This window comes from Erithacus rubecula (assembly GCF_903797595.1).
Source record: "Erithacus rubecula genome assembly, chromosome: 3".
Classification (NCBI taxonomy): domain Eukaryota; kingdom Metazoa; phylum Chordata; class Aves; order Passeriformes; family Muscicapidae; genus Erithacus; species Erithacus rubecula.
Genome location: NC_136689.1, coordinates 9,504,037 through 9,519,273, shown reverse-complemented (window position 1 = coordinate 9,519,273; position 15,237 = coordinate 9,504,037). Strand labels below are relative to the sequence as shown.

Here is a 15,237-nt window from a genome sequence, read left to right as displayed (position 1 = left end):
TCAAGCATCAACATAGAGCACATTTTCATAGCTAATTTTTGGGCAAAGTAAGATATGTTTCCACAGTGCAGGGATTTTCAGAGCTATCTTAGGAGGCTAAAATAGTGCACTTCTGTCTCAGTCAAGCATTGACTTTAGGGTAAGAAGCTCTTTTTGAAGATGGCTTATGTACATAATATATTCTGAACTTTCAGATGCTTATGCTCAAGACAGTTCTGGGAAGTTATCCCCTGATTTTATGAGGTAAAGGCGAGAAAAGTACAGGGCTTGATGTATGGCTTACATGTGTAGAATATTATTATTTATTCTGTGGAATAAGCTAGAGGAAGAAGTGTCTTAAACACCTGCAAGGAAGAATGAGATTGCTCTTTGTGGCTCAGCTGTGCTGACCTCCCATGAGATGCAAGAGTCTTTGGAGACTGGAGATGTGAGGAGGAGGATGGAGGGAAGCTGTAAAACTACTCAGGATGGAAGCATGCACCAGCCCTTGATACCCTCCCAGCCTCCATATTTGGAAGGATAAATGCATTATCCTCAGCCAGAAATAGTCCCAAAATCACTCACACACATCACTCCATGAACACAGCAGAGTTGGGGCACTTCCCTGGCTTCAGAGGGAGCCACATGCTGTCTTGCTGCCTGCTTCCATGACAGGCCAGTTTCTGTAAAGTTCAGCCTAATGCTTGAAATGGCAGCAGTGAGAGAGAGCTCATGGGGCTGTTCTGCCCCTGCCTGCAGCATGTTCTCTCTTGCTGCTTACACTTTGTCCTGAGCACATGGAAAGAGCCCAAGCAGCTCCAACAAAAAGTAATCAAGGTGCAAGAAAAGAGATAAAAACTGAAATGGGTGAAAAAAACCCAGAGCTAATATTTCTTTTTCTTCTGTTCCAGTGCGGTGTTTACCTGGACAAATTTATTGGTCGTTGTAGTTGAGCTGGATGGATCTGAGCAAGAAGCTTTGGACCTTGTTCCTTTGGTCACCAACGTGGTCCTGGAGGAACACTATCTGATTGTAGGGGTGGTGGTGGTTGTGGACATTGGTGTAATTCCTATCAACTCCCGTGGAGAGAAACAACGTATGCACCTACGAGATGGATTTTTGGCAGACCAGCTAGATCCCATCTATGTGGCCTACAACATGTAGTCTTGTACTTTAAAGCTTCCATGGACTTTACTATAGATGTATAAAATTTTTTTGTGTCCACTAAAAAAGTGTGCAGATAAGATGCTGACACTCATCAGAATGGAACTGTTTCTATTACGACTTTTCAAAGCAGTCATGATTGGCAGGAAATATAATGTGAAATGTTTTCTTTTACCACTAAATTTTAGAAAAGAAGGACTATGGGGTAAGGCCCTTCAGTGTGTTGGAAAAGCCCATTTTAAACTTTTTTTTTTTTTTTTTTGCTTATTGGACAATACTGCTTTTTTGAGTAAATGTGGCTTTGTATTTTACATTAAGTAAGCTGAAGTAGATTTTTTTTTATTCTGCCCTCCAAATGGATTCTTTTAAAACAATTTGCATACTAATACAAATAGTTGTTTCCTTCATTTGTTTTAATATGTCATAAAAAGCCGATGAATACAGATCCATTTCTAACTTAAGCCATTTTAGATCCCACATCTTAGGAAAATACGTAGTGGTACGAGGAGAAAACCCAAAGTAGCACCTTTCAATTAGAAATCTTGCAGCTTTCTGTCAGAGATGCTGAAAGCCCAAAGGCCAAAGAGCCTTTGATGTTAGCGTTAGAATGGAAGAAATTTATAAATAAGGTGTATTTCGGCAATGAGCTTGCAAATATCTTTGTACTAAACTAAAAAGATGAAATAAGTTAACTACTTCTTCTGTAATTATGTACAAAACGTTTAATTTATTTTGATCTCTTTAGAAGTATAAAAGAGAAGAAACATTCAAGAATATTAAACTCTTGAAATGTTTGCTAATATAAAAACAAAGTGTTGTATTATCTTGAGTGGATAGTATCACATCAAATATATATATATGAAATATAAATTCACTAATGACAAAAGATTTTAAAGTTTAAAATGCAGTACTTGTCACTTGCATGGTGTCTCCCACTGTAGATAATCAAATGTTACTCACAAATTTTTTGGAAAAAGAAAAAAAAGCAATCCTGGATTGCTAAGTATCCCTGTCAAAAAGAATCCTCTAGATACCAGCAAGTGGAATTATTGCTGCCTTTAAGGCAGTGAATGAATTTAAGACTAAAAATGCACTACAATAATTTTCTTTTCTTTGCCATGGAGGCAACAATAAATATTCGTGCTGGCATGTGCATACACTTGTTAGACTTAGAAAAGGCAGGTTGAGGAATAGCACTGTTGTCTAGCTGCAGAACTTTGTTGCACAATTTTTTTCATTGTTTTAGTTGGTGTTTTTACTGCTATAAGGAAAAGTTTTGGGGTTTTTTGCACAGAGTTATCAATTTGCCTCTCAGCTAGGACACGTAGCTCGGTGGCCAACGCTTCCAGTTTACATTTACAGGAAACGATTGTTTCGATGGTCTTTAATTAATTCCTTACCGGAGAGGAGCGTGCAGTCACCACCACCCTTTGGCATGGATCGTGCATCTGCTAACTAGTCCCAAAATGCATTAAAACATCCGAGGAACCCATCTGCCTGGTTAAGGAACGGAGGAGTCCCGTGGGCTCCAGCCTGAGGCCACAACGGGAGAAGAGTAGGAAACATGCATCACAGCTGCCTTCATTTTACTACCTTTGGAGAAAAGAGGGGTTTGATTCCCCAGTTCTGTTGTCTTCCCTGCCCTCCATGCCCCCTTTTTTAAAACCTTCCCCTTCCTTCATGTGGTTGTAACTGAATTGACCTGTTTGTGATCAAGAGTGGGATTTACCAGCTGCAGTCCAAGAATGCTTTTCTTATTTGTCCCAAATGACGTTCATGTGCTGGCTCTCATTACCGGATATGCATGACTAAGATTGTTGCAGGGCAAATGTTACCATGTTTATATCACGTATAAGGGAGTCTCGATGGGTGTTAAATCTTTTTCAAAGGTAGGGACGTTTTAGTCTGCATGTACAGTACGGAGCATCTCGCCACGTCAGACGCCTTTTCTTTCAGGCCATCTTTTCCGCCCTCACTGTCCTGTGAATAGCCCTATTCATGCTCTGCAGACCAATCCCATACTTTGTCAAATTCATTTTCTGCTCCCTAAAAAGAATAAAATCTGTTCTTAATGGCAAGTTGTTGTAAGGTTTCAGACAAGATGTTGATTGATTACAAACATAATTGCAGTGTGTGAACTAACTTGTGAAGTCCTGCTATCGCTGATCTCAGTACTGCAAAACAAATCTCGCTGTCGTTCAAAGCATCACTTTAACCTTCACCAAGCCAACTTTGCATTTGTAGAGAATAAAAGAACTGCAATGCAGTTGTGAAACGCAGTTAATAACAGCTCTCTTCTGCAACCTGTCATCTGTGGTTGTTAAATCCTGAGTTAAGAGAAATGATAAACTGAGTTTCTGGTTTTGTTGTGCAAGCAAAAGGAAGGAAACATTTAAGCACCATCAGACTGAGCAATAAAGAAGGATTGTTCTGTATTAGAAACTGTACTGTAGATAAACCATTCATGAGAATGTATAAAATGTTTGTCTTGTGACCTTGTGCTTTTGGAGTCAGACAAAACCATGTAATCAACTCGATGCACATGCACAAAAAGAGAGGGTACACAATGAACATTCAAACACAAAACTAATCAAACAGGAGCAGATTCCTCATGGTGCTTGTTTATTATATATATTTAATCCTGCTTGACACTTTACCCAAGGGAAGACTGTCCCTTTTATCAGTTGAATGTTAGCAGCGTTATTTCATAGAGTGTGGTGACTGGTTAGAGAAATTCATGTAACTCAGCCAATCACAGATTCAAACAAAAATTTTTATGTGCAAAGGACAGCAACCTTCTTGTATGTTAAACCACCAGTACGCTTTGTACATCTGTGATAACGCCTGTTTTATATTCAAATGAACAAATAAAAGCTTTTATTTTTGTTGCTCTGAAAATATCAGTTTCTTAATTAGTCATCTAAAATGGAGCTTCCGAGAGCTGCGGATGCTCGGTGGAGGAACATGGAGAGCTATACTGTAATTTTATTTTGTTTACCTCTCTTGTTGCATAATTTATTAGTACAAATCATTATACTTTTAACAATGTTTAAATACTGGTGTGGGCATTTATTGCTGAAAGACTTTCATATGGCAACAAATGTTTTTTGTGAAATGTTTTTTTAATTCTTTTTAATATATTCAAATATACTGTTCACATTTTTGCTGAAAGTGTAAAGATTATTGTAAGCTTGGTAACATTTTGTGAGAAGCAATAACAAGCATTAGTACTGTAAAACTCCTCAAATTTGTCACTTATCCCTTTTGTTGCAAGGTCTTGCTACTGACATGCTGCTAATCAGTCACCTCAGGAAGTCACTGATCCAGGTTTTACAGCTCTGATGGAGCTTTCTGCCAGTGGAAGTTTGTGGGTTACAGCTTGGTCACACACATGTGGGGCTACAACCTCCCATCTGCTCAGTAGCCTTGGGCAGCCAGATGATTGTTCTTGGAAATGTGATCTGTCCATTTCTATTGGCTTTTTCCAAGAAGACCTTGATTTCAGAGCTGGCTCCAGCTGCTGAGTACCAGCATTCCCAGAAAAGAGGTTTGGCCTCGGCTCTCATTTTACAAATGTGATTTTGAAGGGTGAAATTCTCCGTCCTTGTGTCTTTAGAGTGCTGTCTCAGAAATTCAAGGTATAAAATCCCATCTTTGCTGGCTCAGATTTCAGGTTGCTTATTACAAGAGGTAGGTGCAGTTTTGTGGACCCACAATTGCCCTGACCAGAGAGAGATCCAAAAATTGTGGGAAGGAGAGAGCAAGTTAGAGATGGCAGAAGGAAGAGGATGGCAGAACAGCAAGTAGTTCCTGATTCAATTTCACAAATCGTGTCATTAAAGCAAAAAGAGGATTGGTGTTTATGTTAATGGAGTTAAAGTTTTTAAAAGGTTAAAATATTTCAGTTCCACTTTTAAAAAATAATTTTGGCAAACGGTGGCTATAAAGCTGTAAAGCTGGTGGGAAATCTCAGCAAAAAAAAAATGTGGGGTTAGGAGAATCATGCATGATAAGAACAGCATAATTTCTTCATTATCACATTGATACTAAGAATGTAAGAACTGGAAAAAAGTCTGATGAAAGACCACACAGCATTCCTTTTCTGGTTTTCAACACAAAGATTTGCTTTAAGCATTGTTATTATTGAGGGTGGGAGGGAGGGGTGTGCACAGAGATCAAAACAAATTCTCACCAGTTGCCTTGAGAGCAAAGCTGAGTTTGGGGGAGGTTTGAGCTCCCTGCAGCACAGTCCCCTGCTGGGCCACAGAACCCTCTGCACCTCTGGAGAGGCAGATCCAGCTGTGGCTCTTGCCTGGGCACACTCATGGTTGGAGGGGCTGGGCTGGGCTCTGGCTGGATGGGCAGTGGGAAGAGGTGCAGCCTGCAAGAGTCATCCCAAGGGGGATGGACCCCTCTGTCCCCAGGGTAAGAGCCAACTCTGATTCTGAGTATTTTTTTAATTAGAAGAAGGTTTTGCTGTAAAACTGAGATTTGAAGAGGAAAAATTAAAAAATTAACCAGATTCTACATTGTGAAAGTAGAAATTAATAATTTTTGGGAGGATAAAAAAAATAATATATTGTTAATTTGTTTCTTAAACATAAATGTGGGGGTTTTTTGGTATTTTTTTCCTACATCTGGAATGCTCCATTTGGCAGCCTACCCTCCCAAAAGCTCAGTCACCTTACCATGATTTAGAGTTCTCTTTTTCATGGTTTTTCTGTTCTCTTTTGAGGGGTATCACCTTAAAGCTGGCACAAAAATCCTCTCAATCTTTATCTCATTTATGCAGCACCTGGCTGAGATCAGCATCTCTGAAACAGCAGCTCCCCCTTTCTTACAGCAGACCAGGATGAGGCCACCTCTGCACCTTCCTGGAGCTGCAAGGAATTTCAAACTCACTCAGGTTCACCAGGCAGCTCATGCCAAAGAGCTCTTTACTTCTGGACTGCACAAACAAGATTTCTCCAAAGGCACTGTTGCATTATCTATGATCCACATAGGGAAAAAACAAAAGACTTTTTCCCAGGGATCCCACAACATATCTAATAATAATTTTTAAAAATTATTGAAAATTATTCTACAGCAATGACCATTTAATGGTGGATCCTAAAGGCAGAAAGCTGATCTTGTTTTAATTTTTGTGCTTTGGTAGATTGGTGCATGTGAGCATGTGGAGAGTGGCTGGAGGACGACAAAGCTGATGGAATCTCCACAGGGAATGGCTTCCAGCTGTGACTGGCAGCACCAGGGAAAGGTTTGGAAATGCCAGAGAGGCACCAAGATAAGAGCTGCACTGAGCTATCAGGATAAGGACACCAGTGGAGGAAACTGTAAATGAAGGGCAGTTTTAGGAAGAGCATTTGGTGTAGGAGGGGAGGCCAGGAAAAAGAAGATTTTGCACATGGAATAAAGATCAAGCAGCTGAGACTATCAAACCCAATTTTAGGGGCCTACATTTTAATTTTCTCACCTAGGGGAGTGCATTTCAATCAGGAGTCTCCAGATGCTGACACACCTCACTGCTCCTGGCCCTGGGCTCTGACTGGAGGCTTGGGTGATCTTCCCCTGCTGAATTCAGCCAAGGGCTCTGCAGTAAAAGAGAGGAAGTGTGTGGAGGTAGGACAGACATGAGCAAGGCATGGGCAGAAGCTATCCCAACCCCAGTGGTTTGGGAAACTAATAAACAACCAGGTCTGTATCAGATAAGTGTCAGGACTGAAGAACAGAAACCCAGGGAGAAAACAGGAGTAGGAGAAGCAGCTGCAGGCAAGAAGAAAATAACATTTCCATGAATGCAGGTCAGGAGGCAAGTGTGGCACAGGCAGCACTCACAGAGCAGCAGGAGATGAGACCTGGAGCCAGCCCCTGGCCAAAGCAAATCAGTGCCTGAGGAGCTACAGGGGAATTAAACTTTCCATTGCAGACACATGTGCTCAGTAGCATCTCTAGGGTGCCCCTCAAACATTTGGGTTTGGATACTTTCTGAAATCCACAGGAGGATTTTTTTTGCATGCCCCCTCTGTCCTAACCAGGAGTAGCTGTGAGCTGGGGTGGGGCTGGTCCCTGGTGTGGCTTTGCAGGGTCCCTGTGTGGCTCAGTCCCTGCTGGCTGCTGGGATGGACTTGCACAAAAATGCCTCTGGCTGCTGGGGCAGACTTTGGGCATCCCACAGCCTGTCCTGCCAGTCCAGGGTGTAAAGCCATGAAAACTGGATGGGAATGTTGAAGGTCTTCTCTCACAGCTCTTTGGTTAGCAAAGAGAAAGTGTGGTCTCAGTTTTTCCTTCAGAGGAAAAAGTATTTTTACATCTTGGAGCAAAGCCTTTTTACAGTACAAGAGGCTTTAAACTACTGTTTTAAAGCCATAATAGAATGATTGTTAGAGATCACTCTGCTATGAAAATTTTCTAACAAACCCTATGTTTTCTTAAATGAAAACATCCATTAAAAACTCCTGTTTCCACTGGAGCACCTAGCAGGGCCATAGCCTTGCTGCCAAACTGGTGTGGCTGCATCTTGCCAGGCCTGCATAAGCCACATGTGCTGTCATTGCACTTCACTTACAGCTGCCAGCATCATTTATTTCTCCAGCATGACAAAGCCAGTGCATCCACAGGAGAGACACAAAGCCAGGATGCAACCTGTCATTTTGGGATGTGGCAAAGTCCCATTTTGATTTGGAAATGCTGAGCCACAGGAAAAATAATAATTAGGTCTGTAATGGGACAGGCAACTGCAGACACTGTTTTGGTTTTTTTTTACCAAATGGTGATAGCAGTAGTTGGGACAGCTGGAAACACTCCCCCTGCCCAGGGAGGTCCAGAGCAGGGTCATAATTGGGAGGGAAAAAGGCAAATTCTGAACAAGCTGTTAAGAGAAGCCCATAAATAGGTTCTGTCTCTGCAGATGATTCTGTTCAGAGTGCACTTCCATGAACCTTGGGCTAAGGAGAAAGGCTCTGTGAGTGGATGCAGTACCAGGGCTGGGCTGTGCAGGGCTAAGGAGGAGCTTGGGAGGCCTCTGGCTTTTAGGCTTGAGCTCCCAGTGCTCTGTCATTGCAGGCCCCTCTGTCCAATTGTCCACAATTTCCAAGGGAGGCTCCTGGATCAGAGCTGCTCAGTGTCTGTGGCACTCCAGGACAGGTCCAGTCCCTGCAGCAGGACCTGCTGTGTGAGCTGTCTCCTGTTCCCAAAATCCCAGTGCCACCCCACTGGCTGGAGGAAAAGAAACTCCAGGGTTTGGGGGCTTTCCTTGCAAGTGCAGCATTGCCCCCACCCAAATTTGTCAGAGAGGCAGCAGGAAGCCTCTGGTGGGAAGGGCTGGGCAGTGCTGGGCTCTGGCTCCACATCCAGCCCTGATTCCCAGCACTGGGCCAGCACAGGGCAGCTCCTGCTGGGCAGCCACTGGCACTGGGGAGCCCAGGGCTGAACTGCTGCTGCTCCAGTGTCAGTGGGAAACACAACAGGCAATTGCATGACTGAGCTGCACATCTTGCATTTCTTTGGGGCAAAACCAGAAGGATTTCCAGCCCTTTGGTCTTTATGGAGTTGTGAAAAGACAGGAAAAGGCTCCGACAATCAGTCAAGTGTTGTGTCAGCCAAAGAAATTCTCTCTCCAGCACATAAGCCACGCATGGCAGAGTTTCTGGCCATGCTGCTCCTTTGGGAAGGAGCCAGTGCTGCTGCTCCTTGGTGGGGCTGAGCTGCAGGGCAGGAGCAGGGATGTCCCTGCCTGTGCCCTGGGGTTTGGATATCCCTGCCTGTGCCCTGGGCTTGGAGGCCTCCCCAGGCACAGCAGACCCACAGCTCCTACAGCCCCAAGGAGGACAGGCAGCAGGATGCCCCAGCCAGCTGAGGCACAGAGGGGTGGCCCATGCCAGACAAAACCTCTCTCCTGGTGACAGGGACTCCAAGAGTTGCTGTGTGCAAGGCACTGAGCTCCTTTTCACTTTTAAGTGAAATTTTTCACCTTGAAGGCATTGTTAAAAAGGACAAAAGCACATTGCTGTGGCCAAGCATGGTGGGATGATGGCTCAGAGCTGCCCCAGTGCTGAGCTGGCTCCCATTGCTCCCATGGGAGTGAGGGCAGGAGAGGGGCAGAGCTGGATGTGGCAGCAAGTGGGGCCCCAACCACCTACAGTGGCTGCTTGCAAAAGCACCTTTCCTGTTAGTGAAGTAGTTAAAAATGAAAGTGCTCCGGCTTTATTAATAAACATTGTTTTCTTTTGCACAAGTCCTTTTCCAAACACTAGTAAAGCAATTTCTGTAGCCAGATTCTCAGCGTCCTCTGATGCAGAACTCAGTTTATTTTTAGCTCCCTCTCTAGGGTAAATCCTATTTCCATTGAAGCTTCACGCCAGCTTAGTTTTCACTCAGGGAGTTTTCAGCAAGTGGCCAGTGGCTTTGTAAACAAACACAATCTCTCTGCCTTTTAGCATGGAGTGTTCTGGCTCTCCTGGCATTTCTTCTGAATAATCTTCAATTATCAGTCCCCTTCTACTACAAATTGTCTACAAAGTAGATGCTGCTCTTAATTTTAGCCTCTTGATTGCTGTTTGCCACCCTGAAGTGATGAAACATTTCTTCTATAGCCCATTAGTGGCTCCAGGCTCATGGGGTGGGAGAGGTCCTGGGGCAGGCACGGCCATGGGGAACAGGAGGGACAATGCTGAATTAATTTTCTCTTGGTTCTCTTTCTTTTTTCTGATTTCACAATTTTGAACATCTAGTAAGCAGCACTTCTTTTTCAAAGAGCATTCCTCAGAGTCTGTCATACTTTTGAGGCTTTTGACATCTGGAAATAGGTTTTATTGCAGTAAAATATGTGGTTTAGAAGGTCTAAAATGTTTTATTCTTTTTACATTACATATAATCATTTGCCTCTTAAGCCCCAAAATATTCTAGTATTCTCACAAATGGATGGACCTTTCTACTTGCAATTGCATTTCCTTAACATGAAACAGCACAAGGAGGGCTCTGGTTTAGATATCCCCCCTCAATTGGATTTATGAAAGCATTTGAGAGGTGTGTGCACAGATCACATATGTATTCTCACTCAGGGAGGCTAAAATTGACAGGGTGGCACCTAACTACCAGCAACAAATCTCAAACATATTCACAGGCTTGGTCATTTAAGACTGTGAAAGGCAAACAAGCCATGAGCTGGGCAGCTCACTCCACCTAAAGGAAGCAGGAGGCAGAAACCACAGCTCCTCCTTATTGAAATAAAGAAACAGCCAGAGTTAAAAAAAAAAAAAAAAAAAAAAAAAGAATAAAAATTAGTCCATTAATAACAACAACAGCAATAATGATAATAACAGAAAAAGCCAACAATAAAATGTTTAAGCCTTCACAACTGATGCTCTGTGATGCTCTGGGACCACTGCCTGGAGTGGGGATGCTGCAGGAATTCAGAGAAGCCCCCACTCACCCTGAGATTCCTGATGGAAGGAAGCTGCAGAGTTGGGGCAGTGCAAGGATGACTCTGTTCCTGTGCTCTGCCAATGACAGGGCCCAGGGTGGGACAGGGATGGAGCATGGCAGGTCACAGATGATCTGTGTCTCACAATGCAGGTGGGAAACTGCCTTGGCACGTCCAAAGATCTGCTTGATCCCATCCTGGCCCCACTGGTGTCACCTGAACTGGCAAAGGCACCTGGGGAGGGGAGTGGAGGAGCATTTTCACTGGGATTTCTGACACTGGAGTGCTGGTGAGCAGTGCTGAGTGGCCACAGTCATCAAAAAGGAAAAATGCCCTGGGACAGGAGCTGAAGGGAGGTGCTGCTCATTCCTGAGCCTGCTTTGCCAGCTTGTGTGTTTCACTAGGCTGGCTGCTGACATTTAATTGAGTTTCATCAAGATGAAGGAATGAAATTTGGCTTAGGTAAGAACAGAACGGTTTGGATAGTGAAATAATAAAAGAGACTTTGAAGTATCCCTTAGGACTTGCAGGTCTTGCCAGGTCTTAATTTCCATAGGGAAATTCTGAATTGCCACACTGAAACCAACTCCCAGAGCATCCCTGCTGCAGCCCTGGAGCTCCAGGGTGACCCACTCTGCCTTTGGCTTGTCCCCACGTGGCCCTTGCTCTTGGATGTGCTCCATGGACTCTGGGACACCTCACTGGCACCAAGTGCTGGCTTCACAATGGGACTGTGCTGCTCAGTGAAGCTGGGCTCATGCAGCTCCTCCAGAGGAATTACCTCATCCATAAAACACACAGCAGGCACAGGGCACAGGGCTGGTGAGGCAGAGTGGGAAGCACAGGGGGAAGCAGGGCTGAGCCCCAGCCTGGCTGCTGCTGGTGCAGGATCTGGCTCTAAACCAGGATTTGATGGGTGCAGCCCCTGGGGCCTGCAAGGATTCACTGTCAGTGCTGAGAGTTGAGTGCTGAAACCCTTCCACAGCCCTGCCAGCTGCCCTTGGGGCAGGAACAAGGCTCCTGGAGCTCACTCCCCATGCACAGCCCCTGGTTCCTTGGAGAGGACAAGAACTGACAGGAGCCTGGTGCCTGCCCACCCCAGGATGGGAGGACAACTGGCCAAAATCAACACAGACACATTCAGTGTGGGGTTTTTTTTAAATACATTTATTAACCAATGTTAACACATTAAATGACTCTATATATTGCTAGTCAGAGCAGCTTACAAAATGCCAGAATGCATCATAAACTGGACAGCCACAATGAATAATTACAATGTGCATAGTGGCTAAGCTCAACACTTTAATATAGCTTTATGATTTGCAGAAAAATTAATTTTAAATCATAGTTCCTAAAACAATCAATTGTAATTTTACCTAAAACTTATACAAAACCAGGCCACAATCTTTTTTTTTTTTTGTTGTTTTGTTTTTTTTTTCTTTAAAACACACAGTTTTCACGCTGTAGTAACTTGGAAATGTGCAACCGTGTCAACAGAGACAAAAAAGCCAAAGTAACACGAATCTTACTTTCATGCAGCTATCAGTTAAATATTACATATTCTGGAATGATTTTACACCAAAAATATTTCCACAATACTTGCTTTCATAGGGGTGGATCGAAGTTTTGGAACTCGTAAAGTAATCAAACAAGATTGATTTTTAGTTGTGAAGTGTTTTACAGTCACAACACAGAGGCGACAAAAGTTAATTACACATTTATCAGGCAATAATGTAGCTGTGGTAATACAAGCTACCATCTACTTGCTATTTTTTCCAATCAACTTACCACTTAATTTCTGCAACATATTGGGCATTATTTGGCAGTATCTAGTCAATTAACTTAGATCACCACTGTCAGTAAAAAGGTCAGGATTTCAGTGGTAGTTCACAGAAGTCTTAGTTATATTTTTGTCTTTATAATGACCCTGACAAATACTAGAGAAAACTTTTTAAAAGGCTTTCCTCCTGGTTCTTCAGCTTCCATCGTTCTGTCATGTAATTGCTTTCAATAAATATCAAAGATCTAAATAAATATTTACAAATTATTCCTCTAACTTCTCAAAAAATAGCTGGATGATTAATGGGCATATGACTCAGTCTAAGACCAATCTTTGAAAGAAACTAAAATGTGAAGACACTTTAAAAGAAAAGCTATTTAAGTAAGCTTTACATCTATTTAAAAAATTGTCTCTGAACATGGATGCAATTCATATATCTATATATAAAACAAACAAAAAGAAAATAATTTTTCAACTATCGATCCATTCCTATTGGCAATGCTTCTTAATCCAGACATTCCGCAAAATACAGACTTTTTACAAATCACGGCATCTTTAATACAAGAAAATTAACATGCATTATTCTTCATTCTGAGTACAGTGATGGAGCTCATTATTAGGCAATGACCCATTACTACAAACATAACGGCTTCTGTGAAACTTAAGTGCTTTTTCTCCTTTTAATATCAGTTACAATGGACCAGGTGACACCAGATCAGAGGAGGTCAAATGACATTGAATTTGGGGAGGCTGAAGGGGGGGAGCAATAAAGTAATTTGTATGCCTCAAAATTCCAAGTATGAATAAAGGTAGTTGGGTTTTTTTTTTGTTTGTATGGGTTTGTTGTTTTTTTTTTTTTTTTTTTTTTGGCTTTTCTTATTCTTGTTATAAGCACTCATGTTAGAACAAAGACGAAATGTGCAAACTTCAAAATTTAAATATTCATTTTTCTCTAAGATCCAGCTCAGTAAAAGATTACCCCAGTTCCCTGTGATTTTAAACTACAAGATCAAAGCTAATATTTTGTTATAAAAGTTATATATTGAAAAGAAATAATGAAAATAAAACACAGTTGGGAAATATTTAAGAAAAAATACGCAGGACTAGCACCTGCTGTGTCAACCCTGTTCCCTAAATTCAATCATGTACCCACTGGTATAACCAATAGATAATGCCTTTAAACAGTAAAATTAAGCTGAACAAAACCAGCTCAACAAGGTTAAGAAATAAATGTTACATCAAGGTAGTATGCTTTGTTTTTCTGAAACAGTTCTGTGTTTCTTAGATTCAGAACTAGTTTTTAAATGTTTCTTTTGTTAAACTTGCATCATTTTTTGTTTTTAGAACTGCTGTTTTTAAAGATTAAAATCTCTGTAAAACCTAAAAATGTCTTAAAATTTGCTGAAAATGCAACAAATCCTCTAGTTTAAAATTATTTGAAGTAACCTGCTCCCACAGATGCTCAATTCATTTTGCCAACAAAATTTCGGAGGAGCGTTTTTAACAGAAGACTGAAATAACTGTGCAAAATTTCTTTTACGAAAAGTGTTTAAAGGCTGGTGCAAAATGGGAAGCAAATTCTAAACAATTTTGGCTTTTTTTTTTTTTTTCTCTTTTTTTTTGGAAACAAAAACCGCTCTGTCTGAGAATAGCAATCATTGGGGTGGTGCTCGAGGGGGGCAGCGACTCTTTCATCTTTTCCTGCGGCAGGTACGTTTGTGTTCAGCATGCCAGTGCTCCTGCTGACACTTGATGGAGCAGTAGGAAGTGTTCCAGCAGCAGTGGTACATGGCCTCCTCTTCACAGTTGTAGCACTGGGGAAAACAAAGGAGAAGGGGTTATTCCCCTGGCAGGACCCCTCCTCACCAGCTCATCAGAGTTCCCCCAGCCCTGCTCGCATCCAGTGCTGCTCTTATTCCTGCTCGGGGCACCCAGGGGCATGAGGGCATTTTTCACAGCAATCTTCAGCAAATCTGCACAATGCTTTCCTATTTTCCAGACTCTGGATTATTGCTTTTCAAAAACATCATCTCTCACTTAAGAAAACTCATCTCTGAGTACGGTGGACTGACATTTTTCAGCCACACAGTGTAAGAACCATTTTTTACCCTACATTTGTGTAATAGCACCCTGATCTATGTCTTAAAAGCTACAATAAATCAACAGGCACTGCTGGCCTGAGCAGGCTCTGCACAGGCTTGAAAATCAGTGTTTCTGAGGTTTCTTTGTAAGCCTGACCTGCCAGAGGTTGCTGGGGAAGAGTCTTTTGGTCTAGAAAATCTCAAAAGTCGCAACACTAACATCCCAGGAGACAAGAATTATTGGTTTGCTAGAGTCTGTCTGGGGTCAGCCTGCAAGGATGCTGCTGTCACTGGGGGCTGCTGACTGCCAGCCAGCACTGCCACCTCCTGAAGGGAAAACCTTGTGCTGCATCAGTGCTACTGAGCAGATGAAAAAAGTGTTTTTTCCTTCAAGCCTTAGATAAAACCAAGAAGGCCTGTTGTACACAGGTTGGCTGCCTGGGCTCTTGCCCTTTGTCATGCTTGCCAGAATGCACAAAACTCTGAAAGGTGCTGTGACACAGCCCATGATTTATGCAGAATGATTTGGTTCTGGGGAAAGCTGCAGCAAAGATGATTTCTACCTCAGAACACAGAGAACATTCCCAGCTTTCTGACAGCTGGAAGAGCCACTTGGAAAACAGCCCTGTGGCCTCTGAGGAACTAAGAAAGGGAATGCAACGTTCTGGTCAGCACTACAGGTGGCCATCAGGCAGGTACAGTACCCACACAGGCAGTGTGCCTGTCTTCAGGTGGGTTTATGTACCTTAAGGGAGTGCTGCAGAAGCATTAGACATCATTTTGACAAAACTCCATAAAGAAAGGTGTCATTG

At 42.6% G+C, this 15,237-nt stretch overlaps 2 protein-coding genes across 12 annotated transcripts in view; one reads left to right on the top strand and one right to left on the bottom strand.

Moving 5' to 3' along the window:
• DIP2C (disco interacting protein 2 homolog C) overlaps positions 1–4,314 on the top strand; it is a 316,678-nt gene extending 312,364 nt beyond the window's left edge. For all 5 annotated transcript variants that reach the window (XM_079299679.1, XM_079299678.1, XM_079299680.1 and 2 more), the window contains one exon: positions 891–4,314. In XM_079299679.1, the coding sequence (XP_079155805.1) occupies positions 891–1,143 (253 nt within the window). In that variant the 3' untranslated portion in view covers positions 1,144–4,314. The remainder of the gene's footprint in view (positions 1–890) is intronic.
• An 8,869-nt stretch (positions 4,315–13,183) lies between these two features.
• Positions 13,184–15,237, bottom strand: part of ZMYND11 (zinc finger MYND-type containing 11) — a 104,653-nt gene continuing 102,599 nt past the window's right edge. For all 7 annotated transcript variants that reach the window (XM_079301755.1, XM_079301759.1, XM_079301761.1 and 4 more), the window contains one exon: positions 13,184–14,158. In XM_079301755.1, the coding sequence (XP_079157881.1) occupies positions 14,036–14,158 (123 nt within the window). In that variant the 3' untranslated portion in view covers positions 13,184–14,035. The remainder of the gene's footprint in view (positions 14,159–15,237) is intronic.